Source organism: Batrachochytrium dendrobatidis (genome assembly GCF_000203795.2).
Source record: "Batrachochytrium dendrobatidis JAM81 unplaced genomic scaffold BATDEscaffold_4, whole genome shotgun sequence".
NCBI lineage: Eukaryota > Fungi > Chytridiomycota > Chytridiomycetes > Rhizophydiales > Batrachochytrium > Batrachochytrium dendrobatidis.
The window spans coordinates 1,050,830-1,075,679 of NW_006281102.1; the positions used below are offsets into that span (position 1 = coordinate 1,050,830).

A 24,850-nucleotide genomic window follows, 5' to 3' on the forward strand; every position below is an offset into this window, starting at 1 on the left:
TAGACGACTTTGTTATCTCAAGTCGTGATTGTACTATTCATATCAATAGTATAATTACACGTGATGTACTACATTTATTCATATACCACTATATTCACGTAAAAGAGTATTTACATTGTCTTGTACTGTTTTTATTTGGTTTGGAATATACAGTGGTTAGATGCTCGTTGTGCTTTCTATTACACATTGACTGCACTTGCTTTTTGGTTGACATGATCAATTCAAAATAAATACAATATCCATTATATGATGCACACAAATCAAACTATGGTTTAAAGCTGCTCCTTCCTTTACTTTTTGCATAGCTATACGTTGTACGATCATCAGATTCATGCATTGCAATCCAGATATTAGGGTTGACTATTGATATCAATGCAGTTGTACAAACTGATATTTGCTGTATTCTAATCTCGGATACGTTTGCGCTCCAGTTTAAGAAAATAAAGATTGCATTTCCGGGATATGCAATTGTTGTTTGCATGCCAATCACCCAGTAGTGTAATGTTCAGTTTGAAGAATTGAGGATTAACCAATGCCAAGAATGTGGGGTGTATTGGGGCAGAAATGCGAGGATTGCTTTGAACATGTCAATTGTTTATGCAAAGATAAGCATGAAGGAGAAGCCAGTAAGCCTTGTCAGTGAGTTCAGATGGCACAATATTGTCCAGTAAATTTAATGGGAACTGGCTGCTTACTATGTACTTTGGCACCTTTGATGCTCAGTTTACGTGGATATGGCGGTAAATGAAGGCTGTTCTAATCTGCGATCGGCTGGAATCAGCCGATCTTACAACATAGTGGCAGGCACTGATTTCAGTAAATATTTGAGAATGTGGCCATATAGTGGAGAACATACTATTGAGATTGCTAAGCCTTGTCGGCATTTATTAGCCGTATACAATTCAGAAATACCATATCAATCGCTTACAAATTCCTATAAATACTCTCAAGATCACATTACATATATTATATCCCGACTTTATTTCCAATGACAATCATACACACACTTGTATGTACCACTGTGCTCATATCCACTCTGGCATCTGCTGGGACTCTTAACCCTGCCATGTATCCAGTAATGGACAAGCTACCTCCTGCAAATGCATCGTGGTCTGCTGCCATTTTAAAAAATATTCCCAATCTTCCAGTGAACCAAAAAGGTCTGCCCAACCCAGACTGGTCCAAGGATGTTACCAACTGTCCCAAAGCCAATCAATGGGGTTTGTCATACGATGATGGTCCTGGGTAAGTGAACTGTATTGAATGCTTGCCATATTCACGTAGAATGGAACACCTGCATTATTTTATGGTGACGCCTCTTGTTTTGGAATGTACAATAATGTGTTTTTTCAATACATTATCAATTCTTCAAGGCAGTGTCCATCATATGATGCACACAATCAAACTGTAGTTTGAATTAAAACTATCCCTCTCTCCTCTTTTGATACAACTGTACATGGCAATTCAGATATTGGACTCGACTGTCTTGACACTCTATTCTAAAATCTCATGTCCGCGCTCTAATTTGAGAAGCAGATTGCAGTCTTGGGAATGCAACTGTTCCATATGATTACTGGAAAAAGATCAGTGAACACACCATTTTCAGTAAACTGACACCAATCATTCCATGGGACCAACTGTTTTTATGCAGACACCCTTATTTAATGCTCTGTCAAGTGAATATGGCTGTACAGATGTGCAATTTGGCTGACTTCATTTTTTTATTCATGACACTGCCACATATCTGTCAATTAAATCCGTTTCTGGTTATTGTGGTTTAGACCTTACACTGCAGATCTGCTGAGTGCCCTTAAAGCCAGGAACCAGCTTGCAACTTTTTTTATTATAGGTTCTCGTGCCATTGAGTATCCCGCACAGCTACTTCAGACATACCAGGCAGGCCATCAGATCGGTATGTCTACAGAGTGACTTTGTCAATGCAATCTCAGTACAACTGTATTGAAATTAATTCCTGATCTTTATTCCTGATACCAGGTATCCACACTTGGTCACATCCCCAGGCCACCACTGTTTCAAGCGAGCAGTATGTTGCTGAAATTGTATTTACTGCCCAAGCTATCAAGGAGATTATTGGTGTGACTCCTCGTTTTTTCCGTCCTCCATGTAAGTGGCTTACCAAACTGATTGCTAGTCTTTAAAAGTGGATGCTAGATTTTAACTGATTGTCAATCCTATAATGGCTGCTAGATGGAGATATTGATGACAGAATTCGCGCCATTCTACAAAATCTTGGTTTAACCATAGTTGAATGGTCTCTGGACAGTAAAGATGCTGATGGCGCTCTTGATGTTGTTCAGCAATTCCAAAAAGCTGCAAACGCTGGTAGTGGCCCAGTTATTTCTCTCGAGCACGATCTGTTTGCCACCTCTGAACCACAGGCTGCTCCGGCTCTTGATGCGATCCTTGCTGGATCTGGTAAATATGTTCCCATGCCTATTGACAAGTGCCTTGGATATGCTGCTTACGATGAAGGATTCTGGGATCGTGTTGCTGGAAAGGGTCTTCCACCAGTCAATCCTCTTCCTGTTAGTACGGCTTCTGCTGCCGCCACAAGTCATTCCACATCTCCAGCACTTCCTACTGGCTTGGTAAACAAAAATCCTGCTTCAAGTAGTACAGGATCGGTAGCCAAAAGTGGTAGCATTGCTAGCCAGATCTCTTTTGGAGTCTCTGCTATTGCTATTGCTGTTGGTTTGGTTTTTGTCTAAAAATGTCTTGGCCTGGAATCTTACATCAACTTATTTTCATTGATATTGAGTTCAAATAATAAACTAGTACTTTTGAACGTATCAGTTTTGTTTTGCGGTTGCATTCACGTAAATGAAACTTGTATTTATCTTGTGATTACCTCTTCATTGCGGCTCAGATATTGGTGTTGATTGTTTGGATATTGTCAATACAGCTTCTCTTTGCTTATCCTAACTCTCAGATACCATGACAGTCATCAAAAGACCAGCGAGTTTCGTCAACAGGTTTAAAAAGCACAATATTGTCCAATAAACTGCCAGCCATTTTATGAGACTGGCCGTCTATCATACACCACACTTGATTCATTTTACGTGAATACGACGGTATAATGGCTTGATGATTGCAGTGTCTATGCCATGGGCATTTAGATTATAAAAACTTGGACATCAGCATATCAAATCGACATCATTCTATTCTCAAAAATAAAGACAAACAAACACTGATTTATTCAAGTGCTCATTTAGTAATCGGATTGGTAAAAGCAGTACTAGATCATAGTAGGATTGACGGCTTAAAACCAGTCAAGACAACGAATTTGAGTCATTGTGATGGAGTTCAATGGACAGATTAAAAAAAAGAGGGTGAAAGTGAGCAATAGTTAGTAACCAATTGTATACAACTCAAAGCAAGAGTCAGCAGTATACAAAACAGCACATCAACTAGTCCGTTTAGATACTTGTGCAATGGGTTCAAGAGAGTAGCCTGTTTGAATCATAAAGACTATCAACATCGACTTACTGAAACAAACGTAACAAGTCATCCTGTAACGACCAAAAGACGACCTCTTTATCAGTTCTACTGCTGTTGCTGCTCCTTGAGCCATGCATCTCTTTCAGCAATGTTTTCAATCTTGACCTTGGCGTCGTGGGCTTTCCACTTGCTCATAGTGGGTCTAGAAACAGTGTACCACCAAGTATATGCAGCAACAGTGCCTATGCTGATACTAACAACAATGTCTCTCACAATACGGCCTCGAAAGCGACCAGTAATAGGGGCGATTGCAGAAACCATGACGAGTGTAGTTGTTTGGAAAAGAAGATTTGAATATTGCTGAAAACTAAATCCTTGAAAATGCCAATGTCGAGTCTAAATATGCCAAGAGCAGCTGCCATCTGGGATAGACTGTCTGCTAGTAACTGGTTGTCACTTTACTATATTTTTTATAGAATATTAAAATTCTTATACTGTCTGTCGAGTATATTTTGAATTTCTGGCAGTGTATCGAATGCATGCACTACGCTGATCAATGCATTGAGAGCATGACAAGCCAAAAGTCTATCCAGCTTACAATGTGTCGCCATGTATAGTAAAGTTGGTTTCTATTCAGATTCCACAGGGAATGATTTTATAGATGGAGTTTGAGCAGATGTGTGCTTTACTTTAAACTTGCCATTTCAACAATGTCAGACTGCAGTCCTCTCCCTCCTGATATCACCTCTTTAGAAACCAGTAATGACCCTTCACACACTCAATCGTATACTGAACTTGCATTGCCTACTGCCTCTACTTTTGTATCTACGGAAGACTCGCATGACGCTCGTCTAGTTGCCATGTCTGCTCTTTCGCTTTTAGAAGAAGATGCACGTCCAAGTTGTCGAGATGGATATCAACGCAAGCATGGTAACCAAGGTATTCTTGAATGGGTTTTGATGTCTGTGAATGATTGGTGTTCTGATTTATTGCATGATGCAAGTTTTCAAACTACCAACTGAATCATTATGATTTATTTGAAGCTCATTTCAAGGTGATTGAACATGCATTTGATCTAATAATGTGATAATAAATAGGTCCAAATACTTCATTGTGGAAAACACACAAGAAACACTTTTTTATTCTGAGTGCATCGGGGAAACCTATTTACACTAGATATGGTGACGAAACAAAGCTGGCATCGTTTATGGGTGTCATTCAGGCCATTATCTCGTACTATGCAGATGAGGATGATTCAATCAGGTCGGTTTTCTCATTACATTGATTTTTAATATTTGTATCAATGCATTTTAATCTAGAAATCAGCTTGTTCAAGTGTAATGGTGCAGGTTACTAACATATCTGATGTGTGAATTAGGAGTGTTTGTGCTGGCGGACATTTGTTTGTCTTTCATGTGCGTGGACCTTTGTATCTTGTAGCAGTATCCTCTACTGGAGAGAGCGAGTACCAGGTAAGTAACGATCCAGAAACTGGATCATATTTTACATTGTGGTTTCAGTCCATATGTTACATTGATTAATAAATACGCTGTTAGTTAAGGAAACAGTTGGACATGCTGTTTGATCAAATCACTCTTACTCTCACAGCACTGCAACTGGATCGTATTTTTAAACAGCGAGTAAACTATGATTTACGCAATTTGATATGGGGTTAGTTGATTCTTTTGTATTTGCCATCGAGTTTAACTCTACAATAGCTTGACATTTTTAACAGTTTTACTGTTTTCATGCATGATACAGGAACGGAGATTTTTATGGACACTTTGTGTAAATCATTTCAACGGGACTCGTCGATTTTTTTAGAGTCAATGCAATGCACTCGAATCCCATCCCGTCTTAGAGATCGTCTGACCCAGGCATTAATCGATGCAGCACCTCCAAAAGATCTTTTATTTGGTTTGCTCTTTGCAAAAGATAGACTGGTCACTTTGCTAAGGCCGCGAAACTATACCCTCCATCCAAAAGGTTAGACAAAGTTTCATAATACACCCATTTTATAAAAGGGTTTTATTATTGAATACTAATGCTTTTCAAACCAACATATTCTGATTACTTTTTCAAAATATCAGATATATATTTGCTTGTAAATATGATCATGTCATCTTCTACGTTTCGAACTGTACAATCGTGGACTCCAGTGTGCTTGCCTCATTTTAACAATCGTGGGTTTTTGCACACATATGTATGCTTTATCACGTCCGATTTGTGTCTGGCGCTCATGTCAACAGACAATAGTGCATTTTTTTCTCAGAGTGAATATAAACAGCGCATAGTTCATGCTTTCAATTCCAATGGTATCATACCTGCTTTAGATGCAGCGATCCATGTGCGTGATTTTAGTGTTTGTAAGTAGATTGCTATACTATAACCTTGACGGAGTGATTGCGTGTCTGTTATGAATTAGTTTTGAATGTTTCTGATGGTTGTGCTATAGTTGAATTAGGTATTTCAGAACTGCGACACTTTATTATCAAATCACGGACAATGGGACAATTTGTTGAGCCACAGCCAATCGCTCCTTATACACGTAGTCAGGATCGCAAGCGACTACAGCGATTGTATCAATATGCACTCGAGCTTGGCAGTCTGCGACCTACTATATCTAATGTTTCGTGTTTTTCTACCCATCACGAAACCGTAGTATATCAAGTACGTATCAAGTCCCTGTTTTTATCGACAAAATCTGTAGTGCACAATTGATTCATGCCTACATCTTTTGTATCGAAATACTAACCTGATATATATGTATCATACAAGGCAACGTCTACCATGGAGATCTACGCAGCGTTTGGACCTATAGTAAAAAAGGATATAGTCGTGTCGGCTCTTGTTGAGCTAAAAAAGTGGGCAAAGCGAAATGATGAAACACTTTTTATGAAGTCAAGCCCACTATTATTTTGAGCAATAATGATACATTTCTATTGTCACGCATCATGGTTTTTAGAATATATAGCTGGTGATAGTTTAAACAGTAAATCTTCAAGTATAAAGTACAGCCATGTTCACGTAAAATAAAATACTAATAAGGATGTCTGCATAACAGACAGCCAGTCTGATCAAATGATAATATCCATCATATTTACTAAACAGCATCGTGTTTTTTGAATTCGATATGCAAAACAAGTACAGGTTTCATTTTACATGAATCCGACTGTAAATATATTTACCGTTAATGCAGGTTTGTAGTCGTGTATTATTTTATCAGATGTGTTCATGATCAATGCCAAGCAGATGAATCGATCAACAATCCATACACACTATGGTTTCAGTGACGTGCTCTCTTTTTGCAAGTTTGAGTACTAAACAGACTGGATTTCAATGCACTGTAGATTCAAAATAACTCTATTGCATTGATACATTCCACTATCATTTCAATTAATACATTGTACACATTCAAGAACCAGTATAAAAGATAGCTATTTGGTATGCTAGTACATTTCAATTTATTAATAAGCTACATAGCACATGAGGATCAACCAAGTACTAGGGCAAGTGGCTTATTTCTTGACATCGAGAAGCTTAATCTCAAAAACAAGTGTAGCATTGGGGGCAATGTCAGGAGGAGCACCCTATTTTACAAATAGCCATCCATCAGATAAAATATTAGCTACAATACTATATTTCTCACAAAATCCATTTCAGTTAAAAAGTATACAACATACCCGGCCGCCATAAGCAAGGTGGGGAGGAATAGTCAGTTTTCGTGAGCCACCAACGTGCATGCCAGCAACACCAAGATCCCATCCTTTGATCACTTCACCTTTGCCTAGTTTAAACGTGAATGCACTTCCCTTGGTGTTGGAGTCAAACACCTTTCCATTGGTAAGACGACCAATGTAGCGAACAGCAACCTAAGAGAATGAGGGTAGTAAAAAGTCAAACATTAGTTGCATGTAAAATCAAACACACGCCAGATCTGTATTAAAGTTACCTTGGAGCCGCTTTTAGCAACGGGCCCAGTTCCAACAACAGAATCCTCGACAATAATGCCAGAAGAAAGAGTGCGTTTAGCAGGAGTGCTTTCTTTAGCAGGAGATTCTTTGGCAGAAGCCTCTTTTTTAACTGGAGTCTCCTTTTTGGCAGGAGCTTCTTTCTTGGCAGGAACTTCCTTGGTTTCCTTCTTGCCCTTTTTTGTCTCGGCTTCTTTTTCAGAAGTAAGCTCCACCACCTTGGCCTTTTTTCCGCTCTTGTCGGAAGGAATAGGTTCAGGCTTGCGCTTGTTTTTGCTTTGTGCAGCCAAAATGGCTTCAATAGTGGCATCGTCAAGCTCTTCCTCTTCTTCAGAGTCATCGTCTTCATTCGAATCCTCGTTCATCTCGTCAGACTCTTCATCACTGCCTTGATCGTGATTACAGTTTGAATCGTGATGATGATCTTCATGGTGAGTTTTATATTCACTTGACCATTAACAAATATGTAAAGTATATGGAATACATCTAGAATATAACAAAAACCAACTCTAAACTCACCCATCATTTCCATGTCATCCTCATCGTCTGAGCCAAAATCGTCAGCAAAAACAATGTGATTTCCAGTAAGATCGACGCTGCAGTTTCCAACCGAATGAAAAGATATTTCTTCTCCAGCAACAAGAGTCAGATCTAGACTTTGGTTCTCTAGTGTGCCTGGAGTCAATGAACACAAAGTAAATTCACGATCACCAAGCTTGATAATCACAGATGTCCTCTGGGGCTTATTGGGCAGCTTAGTGCTAAGAGAAGCCTATATTCAAAATATCATTGAGCCATGTGAGTATATGGTTTTAGTTTGGACATACTAGACCAAAGTGAATTGGCAGTAGTATTAGAGGCAGATGATGCAATGCATGCAAACAAGTGGTGAATCTGCGTTCAACAATCCATCTTCAACTGGATGAATACCATCACTAACAAAGTTGAACATGACATTCAAAATTCGGACATGACGAATTCTACAAGACAGCCATGCATCGTGGCTTATTGTTGAATTTATCATTACAGCTGTATTCACGTAAAATAGAACACTCAATAGAGTGATAAATACATATAAACAGCCAATCCATGCATGTTATCTCGAATGGTTTAAAGAAATTGAAGGATAGCAAGTCACACAATCTACAGTAATCAACACACCATGGTAAGACGAAAATCATCTTCAACTGTTTGACTGTATTTCTTGTCGGCATCGATGGTGAGACCAAAGAACGAAGCAGGAATACTGGCCATTATGATAATAAAAGTCAGTTTTTGGCTGATTAGTAGAAAGGAAAAAGAAAATTTATTGGCAAAAAAATGTCTGGATTGTGATTGGTTTGTGCAATTCACATTCTTATTGGCTGTTTGATTTCATTCAACTCGATGAGCCTTTCAAGATTTTCGAGTCTATTCACTCATGCTTACTGATACAGAGTGCGACTGCCATGGTTGAGCTTCGGAATCATCCAAAGCATCAACTTCTCCCGTATACTTTTCAAACTCGGCAATTTCATCCTCGTTCAAATCTATATCTACTCCAACAACCGCCGAGTTGCATAATGGACACAAGTTGCGCACATTTAGCCAAGACTTGATACATGCAGCATGAAAGTGATGTGAGCAGTCAAGACGATGCAGACGATCTCCAAGAGAGTATGAACCGAGACAGATGGTGCAGAGGGCATCGTCTATAGGAACACGAAGAATACGAGGTTGTTTAGTTAGACTGAACCGTCTAGACCAAAGGTTCGAACCTTGGTATTTTGTACAGGCTTCAGTAAGACTTGGACGGCGTTGAATAGCAATGGGAAGTACATCCATACTACCAACATGGCAGGACTTGAGGCAGTATGGGTCATTGGTTTGGGTGTTTTCACAGCAAGGTGTAGTTGAGAAAGTAGACTCGCTGTCCTCCATGATCAATGGCAATTTCTGAAGTGCTGCATCGGTCGTGCTGGGCTGAATTGATGCAAACATCTTGTCGTCAGTGTCGCCCGGTAGCTCGAATAAAAACACTTCAAGCTGCTTTCCAGTTTTTGCAAGTGGTTGGCTAATCGTTTCTTCGCAATAATCAAGCTCTGCTTCATCAAGATACACAACGATAATAATCAGTAGCCCAAAGGAAAGTCCTGTGGTCCAAAAAATGATTCCTCCTGCAACATCAATTAAAAGTGTCCATCGCAAAACAAGACTCTGACTGTTTGAATGTGGATCTTTAGTACTCTCCATCATATAATAAGCGCATGCACTATATAGAAAGTTTATAAATCCTAGTACGCATTCATATTTGCTAAATCTAGATGTTTGTAACCAGTATCATTGCGATCAGTATGTATAAACTGATTATAAAAGCTGGGAACCATAAAATACTACTTACAAATTCATTGTGATTGAAAACTGTTTTTTGATATCATAGCAAATCAGTCCAACAAGTAGCGACAGATGTAGTGTAAGCGATGAATATGCCCACAAGGAAATTTCGCCTCGTACTAATGCAGTGCCTAGTATAGCCACGAGAATAACTGCGTTTAGAACTTTGAATGCGAAAAGTACCTTGAGCAGAGTAGTATAAATCATGCTTTTGGTAGTCTAAATGTATCAGTGAAATAATAGAATATGGTTAAGTGGGAAAGATATATTTTGACTAGTCTTGGTTTTGATTGATGCATGTGGCTGGACTAGAGTGAGATTTCCTTTCAAAACAAATATAGGCACAGTATGGCTCCTGATAATCGTATGCGTTTAGATTAACGGCACTTGATAACTTAGGCATCCAGTGTATTAAAGATTGCTCATTGCAATGCCGGCAAATCGTGTCAGTCAATATCAGTGATGTGGCACTATACACGCCACTTGGACTCGTGCATGGTTTTGTTGTGAATATTGAAAGTAGAGTATATGCAATATACAGTCATGAAGTCGTAGTAAACTTGATTAGATTACTCGAGATTGAACTCGACTTGTAGCTTTAAACATGTGCTTTTTAGAAACTTTAATCTGAATATTTGATATTACAATGTTGAGTAAAAGACTTGATCCGAGTCATTATATGAATGTTGTAATCAATTAAAATGATAGTATTGACCAGTTGGATTGAATTGACAATTGTTGATCTCATTGTCTTGATGAATAGACTATTTGTCTAAAATGCCAAGATTCCAAACCTATTTGGAATTGCTAATACTGAACAATTAACGAGTCCAACAGTCTTTTAAAAGTAAAAAGCTTCTTTCCCTTGTATTTACTTTTTATTTCATCATTTCTAATACTTTCAACAGAACATCAACCAAACCCAAGAAAACGACCAATCAGTCAAGTAACTCCAGAATTCCCTTGTCTGCCTCTTTCATCACTAAAAGCAGTTCAAGAGTTTGCTAAAAACCACAAGTAGTGCTGAATCCAATCCCTTGTATTCCACTCTCATTTTGTTTCTTCCTTTATTTCTCCGTATCACCTTCAGTACAGGTTTGATGTTGGTAATGAAGGCTGTATGTGATTATGTGATAGTCTTACACTGCTTTAAAAAATCAAGTTATTGACCTCGATAACAAGAAATACTGGGATTGATGTTTGAGGTCCTGTAAGAGTTGGAGAGAGCTGTCTGCTGATTATTGCATGAATCGATCAAGATACAGAGTCACCTGCATCAATGATTGTGCCGTGTGGAGACATTGCTCTTATTATTGCTTGTTGAATGAGCCTGTAACGACATTCTACAATGACTCGTTTGATGGGGAAACTATTGTGGATTGGTGCGAAGCCGTCGTCGAATCAGAAAAGCAGGAAATGATGGATACTCTAATTCCATACATCAATACCAGGAATCTTCAACAGATTGACATTTTCAACCAGCACAATGCACTATTTAATGCATCTGTTGTCAAGAACTTTCCATTCAACATCATCAATACTCTTGCTGATAACCGTGAATCAAACATCAAACTCATTATTTCAGCATCAGTCAATAACGATGGATATCATACCAAAATGAAAGGATGACATACTCGATATTTCAAACCACCGATTTGAAGATGGTGAATTCAAAGCCTGGTGTGCTCATTACTTGCTTGAAAATGTCAAGATTGAGCATAAATCATTACTATCTTGAATTCCGTTACTCGCGAGGTATTGCTGGAATACTATGGTAAAAATCTTGCGACTCCTTTTGGATCTGTTGCCGAGCTTGTTTTGAAGGGGCATGATTACACCAACGATGCCAAAGTGAGAATCATTCAAAAGTATATCACGACTATGTTGGAGCTGTCATTTATTTCCACTTTGATTGAGCAATACTACCAATATCGAATTTCCAACTGGAAATCTTGTTCCAAAGAACGATCAAATCGAAAATAGTGTTTATTTCTTTGGAAACAAGCTGCCTCCAAAATCATCATTCAAAAACAATGCCACGACTTTTCCAAATCTCTGAACCATTTTGAGTTTGATTATTTCATTTGGAACCCAACTGATGGCATTTCAAGTGACTATCAAACAACCATTTACACCCCATCCCAAAACTGATGACTGCAAGACGTGATTGGATATGTGTTTTGGCAGTTTGAATCAAAACCTAATGCAAGTATATTGGATAATTCCAAAATGTACTGGAAACCTCGAGAGTCTCGGATCATGTTGTTTTTGACAATCTACAGTGATTTTACAGCATTGAAACACTTGGTTTTTAAAGTGGCATTTGATTGCTTCCTGTTTGGATTCGATATGATTCTGAATATGTTCCAATTAAACCATAATACACGGCGAAATATCACAAGTCAATGTGATTAGAAATCGGTTATTTTTCATTAAATAAAACCATACACATTCCACTGCTAAAGCTATCAACAAGAATTTTGACTTTTATGGTACAGGCCAATCCAAAATAGATATGGACCAAACGTTTGCTTGCCATTGATCTTGGACACAGTAAACGATACTCGCCACTTTGTTTGGTGTGACTGATCCAATCCAGTTTGGGTTATTTAGGCTTTTCAAATGCAGTTTGATCAGCAGTGCAGTTGTAGACTGACACTTGATTGAATCGATTGTTTTTGTCGGTTTCAAAAGCGTATTGAACTATTGTGACCATTAAAAATAATGATTGTAAATGGGATTTATTTTGGGACGAGTAGTATGGTTTTGCACACAATGTTGGTCGATTATCCAAGTATCGAGTACATTGTTATTCAGATCACTACACACAAGTCATGACCAATACAAATACATTACTGCCGACACTGATCAACACCATAGATGAAGTCAGACAGCACAGCAAATCACCAGCATGCTATTGACCGTGTTGTAATACAGCTGACCAACATATCATGCTCATCAAGTCACGACATTCAATATTACTGACTGAATACAAGTCACAGCTGCAAGTATCCATGTGGTAATGGACTGACATTGGTGTTGATATCCAATCGATTGACTAATCGATCATCATCAATTGAATCAGTGACTGGTATATGCAACTGATATACACCATATTTGAGTCTGATACATGTTGATATATGCGTGTCGATCAACAATGCATATTTGTAGCATTACAGTTGAATGTGACCACAAGTTGTATAAATGTAAGTCGAATCGATCACTAAACCAACAAATTAATGATTGCAGTCTAAATGTAGTGCGATTTGATGCGACATGACAATATATTATCCAACAGGTTCAACATATACAAACGGTAGCAATGACCAACTCAAACCAACAATGACCGAGTTACACATCAACATATAGTCGATCATCAGTCGAATCTGCATATATCAAACAGTTGCAACACGTCATAATCAATGTGAATTGTATTCCTCACCAATCGATCATGACAGCTAATCAATACCAATCATGTAGTCAATACAATCACCAGCATATCGATGATTGTTGACTGGTGGTTACAACTCGTCAATTGCATCCAATGTTGCAGGTGATGCACATCTGATTACTGCAAATCAACAACTTGTCCAGCAAACAGTTATACCGTTATTGGACACTATTGAACACTGTTGGACATTACGCTTGTCAAGCATATCATAGTGTCGTTCAAGTTTGCACAATGATATCCAATAGTTTGTACTGTGGAACACTCGGCTATACAACAATCAATGTTGTTCATTATCGATCAAGTAATCAGCGGTATTTAATCGTATAATTCAAATCTTCATTCAATCATTGATTGCTGATTCCTGTACGATAAACACATTTCAACATGTTGATTAAAGTTGGTTTTGGCAGTGTCTTTTATGACTGATACAATACTGATGCAGTGTTGTGTGCTTTGATATAATATGATATATAGCGGTATATTTATTACTAATGTTTTGAGCTGATGTGGCAAATATTGCTTTATGATGGCCGCATTATTATCAGTAATCCTCGTATATGGTTTGTACTGGCCATCACTACCAAAAAGCATCAACCACGTACTAGTTGTGACAATGCAGCTCGATACGGTCCATTATTGTAAATATGTTTAGATTACTAAACACATCTATTGCTGTAGTCATCCGAGTAAACCCAGAGTATTCTTTCAAAAACAGCGCATCACCAACCAGTTACTCGACATGTTTGAGTAGATATTGGTGTTGTAGTTTGGACCGCATTCAAACTCATGTATTTCGTTTAGACCAAAATTTAATCACACAAAGATCCAATCTGCCAATGGTTCATGTGTGGTAGATACTGATATAGTTGATTGAGCTGACATTTTATATCTGATTGAGTAGTTTGAAATATAACACCAGCCACAAGTTTAGTAATATCACCGAGATGGCATCACAAGTGATCTAGCAGTATTATCCTACACTCCAGCAATTATATTATACTTGCATTGCTGACATTCGAATTTGCAATACAACTTGTCTAGAATAATACTCCAGTCGCTATTGAATTGTGTTGACCAAACTAAACAGGAGTCCACAATTGTCATGATTCCAATATGCATTTAAAACATATTACCACGCTTAAATGGATCAGGGTCAGGGTTGTGATCGAGCTTTGATAGTCAAGCAAAACAGATATTCCAGTAACGGATATTTTATCCTGACACTTGGACACCCTGACCACTAAAACCAAAAGCACCCTTTTAGCCCTGCTTGTTGTTGTTTTGCGGAATCTATGCTCACAATCAGGCCGCTCCACAATCCGGTGTTTGAATGCACTGCTAAACAGTGCCTAAAAGCATGTGCACTTTGTTTGACTGAAATGTGCAAGTAAATGTAGTTTACTTGGCGTCATACTGGTTTAGTTTAGTCTCCCTTTGTTGTGATCACAAGTACGATTTTCCGGATTGTCTCGGACAAATTTGTAATATAAAAAGACAGGGTTTACCGAGATTTTAAACTCATCAAACATCATCTCGATCTACTCCAATCCAATCCAATCTAATCCAACCAACTATGCAATTCACTATCGTCGCATTCATCACTGCTCTTGTCGCATGTGTCGCTGCTACTCCTAGTCCACTTACTGCTCCACGTCGTTGCATTGATGACACAGATTGTCACACAGGACAAAGATGCGACATTGCTATTAACGGTGGATCAGGACACTGCGTTGATGAATAAATGTTTTGGTTATATTTGTGTGCCAGCATTCGTTCTAGAGCCTGTTCAAGTTGCATCAACTAGCTTAAACTTGAATTTTGGAATGAATAAACTCCATTTTACAATGATATTTGGCTGATATTGTATAACATGACTTTGCATAGATTTAATCACGAACGGTTGTTTTGTGTTGAGTGGCTTTGTATAGTAACGATCCAAACTGTTGAGCCTGATTGATCAGCATATAAAACGTGAATATGATAACTTGTGCAGGTTTAGAAACGCATACTGTGATATTCACCAGTATTGATGTTCCAGATTGCAACCAAAAACTGGCAGTTTTTGTACCAGACTATCACTCATGAATGCAGAATGATTCGACACGATTATATTATTTTGGTCGTCAATCTATCAGATAAACCTTGTTTGTAAATAATCGGAAATTGTGAGTCGATTACTAAAATGGTTTCATTTTAAACAAATGCAGGCTTAATAATAAATTCAGTTTCAGCAAACTGTTTTATAATTGTTTGTTGTTTTTAAAACGCAATAGTCCAAAATAAGCTTTATATTGGCACTCGCAATTTCCGATTATTTACGAACAAGGTTTATTTGATAGATTGACGATCAAAACAATATAATCGTGTCGAATCATTCTGCATTCATGAGTGATAGTCTGGTACAAAAACTGCCAGTTTTTGGTTGCAATCTGGAACATCAATACTGGTGAATATCACAGTATGCGTTTCTAAACCTGCACAAGTTATCATATTCACGTTTTATATGCTGATCAATCAGGCTCAACAGTTTGGATCGTTACTATACAAAGCCACTCAACACAAAACAACCGTTCGTGATTAAATCTATGCAAAGTCATGTTATACAATATCAGCCAAATATCATTGTAAAATGGAGTTTATTCATTCCAAAATTCAAGTTTAAGCTAGTTGATGCAACTTGAACAGGCTCTAGAACGAATGCTGGCACACAAATATAACCAAAACATTTATTCAAAAGCGCAGTGTCCCGTTGTCTGACCCTCAGCGATCTTGCATCTTTGTCCTATGGGACATTCAGCATCAACACTGCAGGAGGGTGGAGCAATACGTGGGCTAGGAGTAGCAGCGACACATGCGACAAGAGCAGTGATGAATGCGACGATAGTGAATTGCATAGTTGGTTGGATTAGATTGGATTGGATTGGAGTAGATCGAGATGATGTTTGATGAGTTTAAAATCTCGGTAAACCCTGTCTTTTTATATTACAAATTTGCCTGGAACAATCAGGAAAATCGTACTTGTGATCACAGGGCTTTGCATGTAGATAGGGGTGCTCGCAGCAAAGAGGGACTGGATTAGACTAGTACAAAGCCAACTGTATTTAGCCACCTGTTTCAAAGTCAAATAAAGTGCACATGTTTTTAGGTACTGTTTAGCAGTGCATTCAAACACCGGATTGTGGAGCGGCCTGATTGTCAGCATAGATTCCGCAAAACAACAACAAGCAGGGCTAAAAGGGTGCTTTTGGTTTTAGTGGTCAGGGTGTCCAAGTGTCAGGATAAAATATCCGTTACTGGAATATCTGTTTTGCTTGACTATCAAAGCTCGATCACAACCCTGACCCTGATCCATTTAAGCGTGGTAATATGTTGTAAAAGCATATTGGAATTGGCAATCAAGTACTCGAGAGTACAATCCAGCAAGAGCATCGACACAAACATGGTCGATCACTGTGGTACTGTGCAATTGGAATTCACAAAAAGCTTCCAAAGCGACGGTAAATTTACACTAGACTCTGGAACCACAAGTTGCATGGTTTGCTGTAAACAATGGCTTACAAACTAAACTATACCACAATTCAAGAGTAGTCATCAAGCACAGACGACTACAGTGCAAGGTGCTGGCACGGTCAATCTGACCTGCAACATCAAATGTATGGAGCAAATAGTTGCATTACCAATGTCATATTCATACCTACATGCTCAGCAATCTCGTTTCCAAAAACACGATGCTTGACGAAGCTGTAATATTTCGGTCTTCAACAACGGAAAATATCTACCAATACAAAAAGTGTACCGCTGATGACTGCCTTTCAAGCGAATGGCTTGACATGGCTGATTTCAGGGTGTTGTCCAGACCAAACAACTTGCAATAGACATCAATCACCATGCATCAAGTTTGGAATGTCGAGTGTCAGTGGATATAGACGCACAGTACAAGAGATTGGCCATATTATCAAAAAGCATCAGAGCGCTTCAAAAGAGTCATGACTTGACGTTGCAACAAATACCGAGCATGAAAAACGCAGCATGTCATGCACCAAAAGAAAGTCGACGAAGCTCCCATTCACTGAAAAGTCAAATCATTGGTAAATACAAACCAACGTGCTCCCGCATATGGACTTGTCAGGTTTCTTGTCCGTTAATCAATAGGTCAATCAAAGTGCTGTCATATCATTGTATATGATTTATGAAATATGCACATGTGTGTATGCTACACTCCAAACATCAAGTGTTGGACGAGCTCAAGGAACATGTCGTGCTGGTTGACAATCAAACTGAATTACCAGTCCGGATGATGTGCACCGACAATAGAGCAAAGCTCAGGTTTCTTCTATTCGACCAGTACTTGGCGGGAACAGGGATCAAGAGGCTGCCAACACCCTACACATACTGGTAAAATGGTGTTACTAAGTGCAAAACTGACCAATCATGGATGTGATAAGGTCCATACTAGTTGAAGCCAAGATCATAAAGTTATGGCAGTAACAGTGATGACGGTGGTATACCTGCAAAATAGGTCGCACACTCGGCTATAAACAACTGGACGCCTTACGAGCTATGGTATGTATTCGAGTCAGTTATGGCTCACCTACGTCCAGATGGATGTCAGACACATGTACTTTTTCCAGTATCGTCACTCGAGAAATTGACTCTAGGACGATACCATGCGTCGGGGTTGGGTACTAACTGAAATCAAAGGAATACACATTCTATAACATCGAAACGGCAAGGTTTGTTGTATATCGTGATGAATGCAGGTTTACGTTGTTAAGCTACATTGCTTTGTTACCACACCAACAGTATTTCAGAAAGCAGTCATGGGTATATACAACAATGCTCATATAATGGACAATACTGAAAATGACTGAATTCACAGCAGTGGAACACATGTCGACACACAGAGCATGCCACAAGACTCGAAACAACTCAACCAACAAAATCAGTTGAGAAATGAACATATAGTCGAGTGTCCCAACTGGAAAAGACTCGATCACTGTCATTGAAAACACTGGAAACGGGTATACCTCGACGTGTCCAGATGGATGATCAAACAAGAGCATCCTTCAATATCAGTTTAGTCAAAACATTGGTACTTGTTTGCCTGTAGCCCAATATATTTATCAACTCCATGTCATTCATCAGATAATATTGTATAGATTTTGGCAGTGATATCAACAAGATAATCTGTACTAGGTCCAGTCGTATCCATATCCACAACGCACTCGTCCAATCCAATCTTTTCATCAAGACTATGCAAGAAATTCGACTGCATATAGTTTGTAACGATCCCATACACCGAGTTCAAATGACTAATCTCTGCTGCAACTTTACATCCAATCAAATACTGTGACATTTCCAGTCTCATGTCATCCTTGCTTGCTTCAGTAATATAAACTCTTTCCGCGACGTAAAACATTCAAAGTGATCATGAACCTTTAAGAAATCACCATCCAATCTTTTTCCACTTGTATCTGAACGTTTCGGGTAAAAACAGACAAATGATGAGTGGAGCAATCGAATAAAGTCCGAGACACATTGCCTGATGTAACTGAATCAAAGCATGTTGTAGCAAACGACAAATAGTGTGAAATATTGAATTTGTTTTCTGGGATTGTTTTTGACGATTGATGTAACAACTAGTTTACAGCACAGGCTTGACCTGATTCCAACAAACATACAAACAAGTGTTGAATCAGTGGGGGTTGACTTTGTTCTTTTCAAGTATTTGATCGAGTTGCTCTCATACTTTTTTGTTTAGAATGGGATATTTTAAAGCTCGATTCAGACAATGGCGACTCCAGTTGTGAGATATTTGATCCGACGTTGATTACAAGTTGCTGTAATTGTAATGAATAAATGATGATTTCCAGTATTTTGAACAAGAAATGGGCAGTATGGTTGTAAAGGAGGTCCTCGATCAGTCAGTCAAAGTGAGAGTTGGTCAGCACTGTAATAGCCAAGTCTTGATGATAACTCATTGTTTAATTTAAAGTCATCACATCTGTGCAGTCTTGTAGAAACTCTTGCGTTGTTTCACCCGAGTTTGATCCAGAGTTGTCATTTTTGTGGAATCAGTGTCGCAAAACGTAGCAAATCTATAGCTGATAATTCCAACTGCCATTCAAATTGAAATTCAGTTTTATAGTTTATATGAACAAGCAAATATCATTTGAATGAGCCGGTGTTGTATGGTGCTATTGATATACTACTAATATCAAGCTCAATATACACAATCAATGCTATAGTTGTTGGATCATTCAGAATACTCGACAAATATCAAAAAGTTTAAATTTATTCAAAATACTCGAGTTTCTTGACACATCATCAATCCGACTCTGCCCCAAACTCTAAATCATTCTTTTTCGAAAGTCTTTCTAATCGTCGTTTCAGACGGTCTACTTTTCCCTTTTCCTTTTTACACTCTTTATCCAATTTCTTTCGAGTCTTCAGGATGTATTCTGAATCTTGTTCCACTTCAAAAGACATGGACCTACGGTAAGCATCGCACTTGGCTGTTTTTGCTCTTATGGCCTTTTCAACTTTTTTCATTAGTTTACGAAGGTGCCTGTTTGCTTTTCTTGACATAACCTTTTGGTTTAAATCAGCATTGTTTGACTGATCTTCATCAGATGGGCGTTTCCCGCCTCGTCTGGAAGTACTTGGACCAGATTTATCAATCGAGTGTTTCCGACCTCGACCGGAAGTGCTCGACCTGGCTTGTTGTAATTTTTGTTCCAAAAATTCTACTTTTCTCCATGCCGTTTGCCATTGACTATCCAATCGATATTGACGTTGTTTGCTATGCTTTTTCCCAGATATCGGTTTTCCCTGCGATATTGACTTTTCTTGTTCATGTTCAACAACCCTATACCCATAGGAAGTATCACACGCGACTGTTTCTGCGGTATCAGCAGCTTCAAGTTCTTGCACTAATTGCTGAATGAGCTCACGGGTTTCTCTTGGATATTCTCTATCAGATGGGAGTTTTCGGCTTGGTTTGGTAGTGCATGGACTAGGGTCAATGTCAGGGTATTGCTCATCTTGTTTGGAAGTACTTGGACCAGGTTCATCAATTGAGTGTTGCTCATTTTGTCTGGAAGTACTTGGACCAGGTCGAGCACTTCTGGTCGAGACGAGCAACGCCCGATTGGTGCGCCTGGCTTCTTGTAATTTTTGTCTCAGAAGGTTCATTCTTTTATCTGCAGCATGCCACTTTTTTTTCAACTCTTGTTGACGTTGTTCGCTATGCTTTTCTCCATATATCGGTTTGCCCTGCAATATTAACCTTTCTTGATGGGGCCTAAGAGCCCTATACTTATAGAAAGCATTAGCTGCGACTTCTTCTGCATTATTAGCCTCTTCAAATTCTTTCTCTAATTGACGAATGAGCTCATTGTCTCCTCCTGATGCAGTCCCTTGATTCGAGTCATTATTGCCTGACTGATCTTCATCAGATGGGGTTTCCCGACCTCGTTTGTAGATGCTTGAACTGAGTCCAGATGTTTCGGATAAACCATTGCTACCAGTCGAAACCAGTACTGCATTGGCGGTTACTGCCGCGGCCAGTAAGAATAAAATGTCAGTGAATTTCATCAAGCCAATAAATGAGTTTAAGCAGTTAGTGCAAAAGCAGATTGCCGAGGTTGATTCTAAACTGAATGTACTGCATCGTATTTATATGGTTTGTATAGTAAACCAACCCTGATCCTTTTAGATTGACCGACTACACAGGGCTACTTGGTTGTCTGTAGTGTATCACTGTCAAACCACAGTATGCTACTCCCTATTCATAATACCATATTGTGCTCACATGACCCTTTTATCAGGTGTCTTGAAAATACACCCTTTAAGAATGTTGTGTAGTTTTACAAAGACTCCCTTTTACCACCATATTCGCATAAATGAATCACATCGGTATTCATCCTACAGCGATTTTGCTTTGAAATACACAATGGTTACAATTCGGTCGACTCTACTATACATTGACTACGTGTTTGATATACAAAAACCATCATATGATGCACACAATTAGACTATAGTGTTGAACCTGCCTTTTCTCTACATTTGGCATAACCATGCACTACACAATCATCAATCCTGAGCCCTGATTCATGTATTGTGCTTGATTGTCAATGTTGTCAATACAACTCTGTACACACATTTGTTGTACTCTGAATCTCGGATACGATTGTAATCTAGTTCAACAACAATGATTGCACATGTCAGTAATGCAACTGTTGTTTGCATATCCATGACACTGTTATTCAGTGGTTCATTTGCATCGATACGGCTGCAAGTTGTTGTTATATCATGCATTCTGCACATGATTTTGATATTGCCATTCAATTCCATCACATTGTTACTGACCCATCATTGTAACGATGTATGTATCAAACACTGGCATGTCCCCATAACTATAATCATGGACATGGACATGTGGTCCGACGTATAATATTACAACCACGCATGTCGTTCGTTGCATCATCACTACTAGTGTACACTACACTACAATACATGCATATTGACATGCATTGTACCAAGTTGATTGCATTGCTCCAACCTGTTTGGATTACAGTCGTGCAACATATTGATATTGTACACATGTGATACTGACCACCAACAAAGTAATCGGCGGTATACAATCGTATCATACAATTGATTATGCAATGTTGACATGATCAATGCATTTCAACAATTTTACAAGATATCATTTTACTATTTGGAAAAATATCCAATCATGACATTTCAATCGAGTGTCATGAAATGCAACACGGTTGTAACCCATTCAGATATGCATACATGTGTAGTCACAATGGTATTTGTTGATTATTCAATCCAAATGACAATGATTCGTGCAGTATCTGTTCAAACATATGCCATGGTACACAATCCGTACAGATACAGTGATTTGTTGGTTGGTTCTGACAACTTGCATCAATGCACACCAACCAACACGAGCATGTTCAACAATCGGTATGTATGACTGTTGATGTGTCAATGGAATCTATTTAGTTGTAACATATTATACTGAATTGGTTCAGATAGTTGTCAGCATTGTAATACAGCTGTATTGCTGAATTGAATGTGTGTATCAATGGCATAGTAAATCATGCAGTGTAGCTCAGTTGATGATGTGCAGTTCATCCCACAAACCGTCTGTAATCAAACATGTTTGAACATGTGGTTGAATACATTTTATTTTGAATAAACGAGTGCTGAGATACAGATTGTGTGATGATTTGATGCAAACAAACCATATCCGTACTGTGCAAACATTGGCTGGCAGTGTTTTTTGTCAGTTACATCGAGTGTTTGTTCAAATAGGTCGATTCAAACGAGTTGCATATAACTGACTAATCCAGCATTCATCCATTGTCAAACAACTATAATGCACAATACCACCAAGTGTGCAATCACACTCGCACTGATCAGTCGTTGCACAGTATGCATCAGTCAATGTCAAACATATGTGTGTCTGCAACTAAATTGCAGTCCATGACACATCCACACGATCCAACATGACAAATCATGTATCATGAGTCCAAGATTGATCAAAAACCTGATCATGGTAAACACAGCATGTTGTTGCATATCAGAGTCAATATATCAAGTGACAGTTGCACACTGGCTGATGGTGCACAGCGTATCAATCACAATACATGCACGGTATTGCATTGCAGTCATTGGATGATAACCATTTGCAATGTGATACCGATCGACATACATCAGCATGGTGTGATGTGACCATAATCATGGTGGAATGTGTTGGAGTTGACATTGTGAGTTGAAAATCGATACACCATGCACATGACTGGAACATATATATTCGAGTGTGGTTTGGTTGGTGTCAGGTTGATCATGCAATCACATCGGTGCAACGAGTGAGTGAGCTGATGGTGATCTGAACCCATTTCAACAACAAGTATTGACAGTTGTGGATTTGCATGCATTCAATATGTGTCGCACACCGTTGTTGACTGTTGACTGTGTATGCAAGTCAAGTCATCACCAACCACCAACCAGATCCAGTGCATACATGATCATTACTAGAATGACTGCCAAGAATATTCGCATCCGAAAGTTGACTGTGAGTTGGTGGTTTGCAAGAACCAGACAAAACCAACATGCTATTGCATACAGCAACCTGATTATAGTCCAGTCGCATGGTGTGATACAGTGGTTTGTGCAATACAACATCCAGGTATTTGTAGTGTTGAACACGACGAATCTGTTGTTCGTGTAGCATCATATCAATTGGTAATTTGGAATGAAAGTGTTGACTAACGCTTTGCAAGTATTAATGACTGAATCAAAAGGCATAGTGGTTCCAAAGAGTCGCTTGCAGCATGCCAGGCAATATCATATCGACACAATACATACATGCATATCTGCATCATCAATGTGTACAACTATGCAATATACAATCAACTGTATTGTATTGTATTGGAAATACAAGTGTCAATGTACAATATGATATCATGCCAACCAAAACTGGAATAATCAGATACAATATTAAACGGCGATTGTATTGTATTGTATTCAAACAAAAATACAACATATTCGGTTGAAACCAATACAGATTAGCAATCAAATCAAATCAATCAGATGAATCTTCATTTTCAAATTGGTTCCAGCTTGGTTCGAGGTTATTTCTAACTCTGGAACAGGCTCTGCGTAAATGAAAACAAGATCTGGAAGTTTTTCGTGTACTGGATGAAGTTGCCTATGTATTGAATGATGTTTGAGTGGGTTGGACTGTAGGCGTTTCGCTTGATGAGTGCATAGTATCAGAATTTCCTGAAACTCTCATTCCATCATCATAGCTTTGAGGTGCTTGTTGTTATGGACTCTGGGTTCCACTAGTAGAGGCTTGCTCGGATCTTGGCTGTTGAACTGGTGGAGAATTGAAAAGTGTGTCGGCGAGTTCCAAAAAGTCGGGATCTGTTTCCAAAAATTGCATGTAATATTCGATTGGTTGATCCATATTTCCCTTGAACAGGCGTTCTAGAAGCAGTGTCTCGATTTCACCCAATCTCCACTTGAGATCTAAAAAATCCGGATCCCACTGCTCCTCTGCAAGTTCATCGAGAGTTTCTTTTTGTTCAAGTTTTTCAGATTGTAGCGAGTCGTGTATTTTCTCTTCATCGTTACAAGCCTTCTTTATATGTGCGTATTCTTTGATCAAATCCATATCCTCTTCTGAAAGTTTACTAAGATCAACTGAAAGTGTAACTTGTGCACTGGGAACAACTGTCGAAGTGCTAGCTCCGGCACTTGCAGCTGCACTGGGAAGGACTGGGCTGGCTGTAGTAACCGAGCAGATGGCCAGGATTGATGCTAATACTGTGACTGCGAGTTTCATTGTATTGGTTTGGTTTGGTCGAGCAAGTTGTAATTATTGGTATTCAACAAGCAAGGCTGGATCGTATTTATATCCATTATTGAGTGGATAATATTAAAAGCACGTTCCTTGGGTGACCGTTTTAGGGATTGGCTTTATTGACAGGGTTGGTGATGACTTGTTATTAATGTCAACCTTTGAAGGGATCTCCCTTTATATGATCACCCGCAATATTGATTGAACCGCTGCTTG

The 24,850-nt window shown here is 38.8% G+C and overlaps 8 protein-coding genes across 8 annotated transcripts; 3 read left to right on the top strand and 5 right to left on the bottom strand.

The window, feature by feature from the left end:
• Positions 1–988: 988 nt before the first annotated feature.
• BATDEDRAFT_87529 (uncharacterized protein) lies at positions 989–2,793 on the top strand (the record flags this gene model as incomplete). The annotated part of the gene is made up of 4 exons (XM_006678084.1): positions 989–1,245; positions 1,782–1,912; positions 1,996–2,124; positions 2,209–2,793. 4 exons carry the CDS (start codon positions 989–991, stop codon positions 2,727–2,729), a joined length of 1,038 nt encoding a protein of 345 aa, XP_006678147.1. The 3' UTR covers positions 2,730–2,793.
• Positions 2,794–3,564: 771 nt separating this feature from the next.
• Positions 3,565–3,780, bottom strand: BATDEDRAFT_87683 (uncharacterized protein; the record flags this gene model as incomplete). The annotated part of the gene is made up of 1 exon (XM_006678183.1): positions 3,565–3,780. One exon carries the CDS (start codon positions 3,778–3,780, stop codon positions 3,565–3,567), a length of 216 nt encoding a protein of 71 aa, XP_006678246.1.
• Positions 3,781–4,169: 389 nt separating this feature from the next.
• On the top strand, positions 4,170–6,541 carry BATDEDRAFT_87530 (uncharacterized protein; the record flags this gene model as incomplete). The annotated part of the gene is made up of 8 exons (XM_006678085.1): positions 4,170–4,398; positions 4,557–4,722; positions 4,838–4,931; positions 5,016–5,130; positions 5,221–5,445; positions 5,550–5,825; positions 5,915–6,129; positions 6,238–6,541. 8 exons carry the CDS (start codon positions 4,170–4,172, stop codon positions 6,379–6,381), a joined length of 1,464 nt encoding a protein of 487 aa, XP_006678148.1. The 3' UTR covers positions 6,382–6,541.
• A 361-nt stretch (positions 6,542–6,902) lies between these two features.
• On the bottom strand, positions 6,903–8,704 carry BATDEDRAFT_36850 (uncharacterized protein). The gene is made up of 5 exons (XM_006678008.1): positions 8,592–8,704; positions 7,950–8,202; positions 7,412–7,854; positions 7,143–7,331; positions 6,903–7,049 (listed from the first exon to the last, which is right to left on the bottom strand). The coding sequence occupies exons 1-5, from the start codon at positions 8,682–8,684 to the stop codon at positions 6,978–6,980; spliced, it is 1,050 nt and encodes a 349-aa protein (XP_006678071.1). The 5' UTR covers positions 8,685–8,704; the 3' UTR covers positions 6,903–6,977.
• A 136-nt stretch (positions 8,705–8,840) lies between these two features.
• BATDEDRAFT_10486 (uncharacterized protein) lies at positions 8,841–9,254 on the bottom strand (the record flags this gene model as incomplete). Its single annotated transcript, XM_006677665.1, has 1 exon — positions 8,841–9,254. One exon carries the CDS (start codon positions 9,252–9,254, stop codon positions 8,841–8,843), a length of 414 nt encoding a protein of 137 aa, XP_006677728.1.
• A 1,794-nt stretch (positions 9,255–11,048) lies between these two features.
• On the top strand, positions 11,049–11,432 carry BATDEDRAFT_87881 (uncharacterized protein; the record flags this gene model as incomplete). Its single annotated transcript, XM_006678086.1, has 1 exon — positions 11,049–11,432. One exon carries the CDS (start codon positions 11,049–11,051, stop codon positions 11,430–11,432), a length of 384 nt encoding a protein of 127 aa, XP_006678149.1.
• An 8,149-nt stretch (positions 11,433–19,581) lies between these two features.
• BATDEDRAFT_87682 (uncharacterized protein) lies at positions 19,582–20,850 on the bottom strand (the record flags this gene model as incomplete). The annotated part of the gene is made up of 1 exon (XM_006678184.1): positions 19,582–20,850. One exon carries the CDS (start codon positions 20,848–20,850, stop codon positions 19,582–19,584), a length of 1,269 nt encoding a protein of 422 aa, XP_006678247.1.
• A 3,247-nt stretch (positions 20,851–24,097) lies between these two features.
• On the bottom strand, positions 24,098–24,619 carry BATDEDRAFT_87681 (uncharacterized protein; the record flags this gene model as incomplete). Its single annotated transcript, XM_006678185.1, has 1 exon — positions 24,098–24,619. The coding sequence occupies one exon, from the start codon at positions 24,617–24,619 to the stop codon at positions 24,098–24,100; it is 522 nt and encodes a 173-aa protein (XP_006678248.1).
• Positions 24,620–24,850: the final 231 nt, after the last annotated feature.

What these genes read in the sequence shown, in the direction of transcription:
- BATDEDRAFT_36850 (XM_006678008.1), bottom strand. Translation starts at nt 8,684, where the DNA reads ATGGCCAGTATTCCTGCTTCGTTCTTTGGTCTCACCATCGATGCCGAC. An exon ending in ATGATTTTCGTCTTACCATG is followed by an intron (nt 8,203 to 8,591) that starts GTGTGTTGATTA and finishes TTTTGAATATAG; the next exon opens with GCTTCTCTTAGCACTAAGCT. An exon ending in ACCTTGCTTATGGCGGCCGG is followed by an intron (nt 7,050 to 7,142) that starts GTATGTTGTATA and finishes TTTGTAAAATAG; the next exon opens with GGTGCTCCTCCTGACATTGC.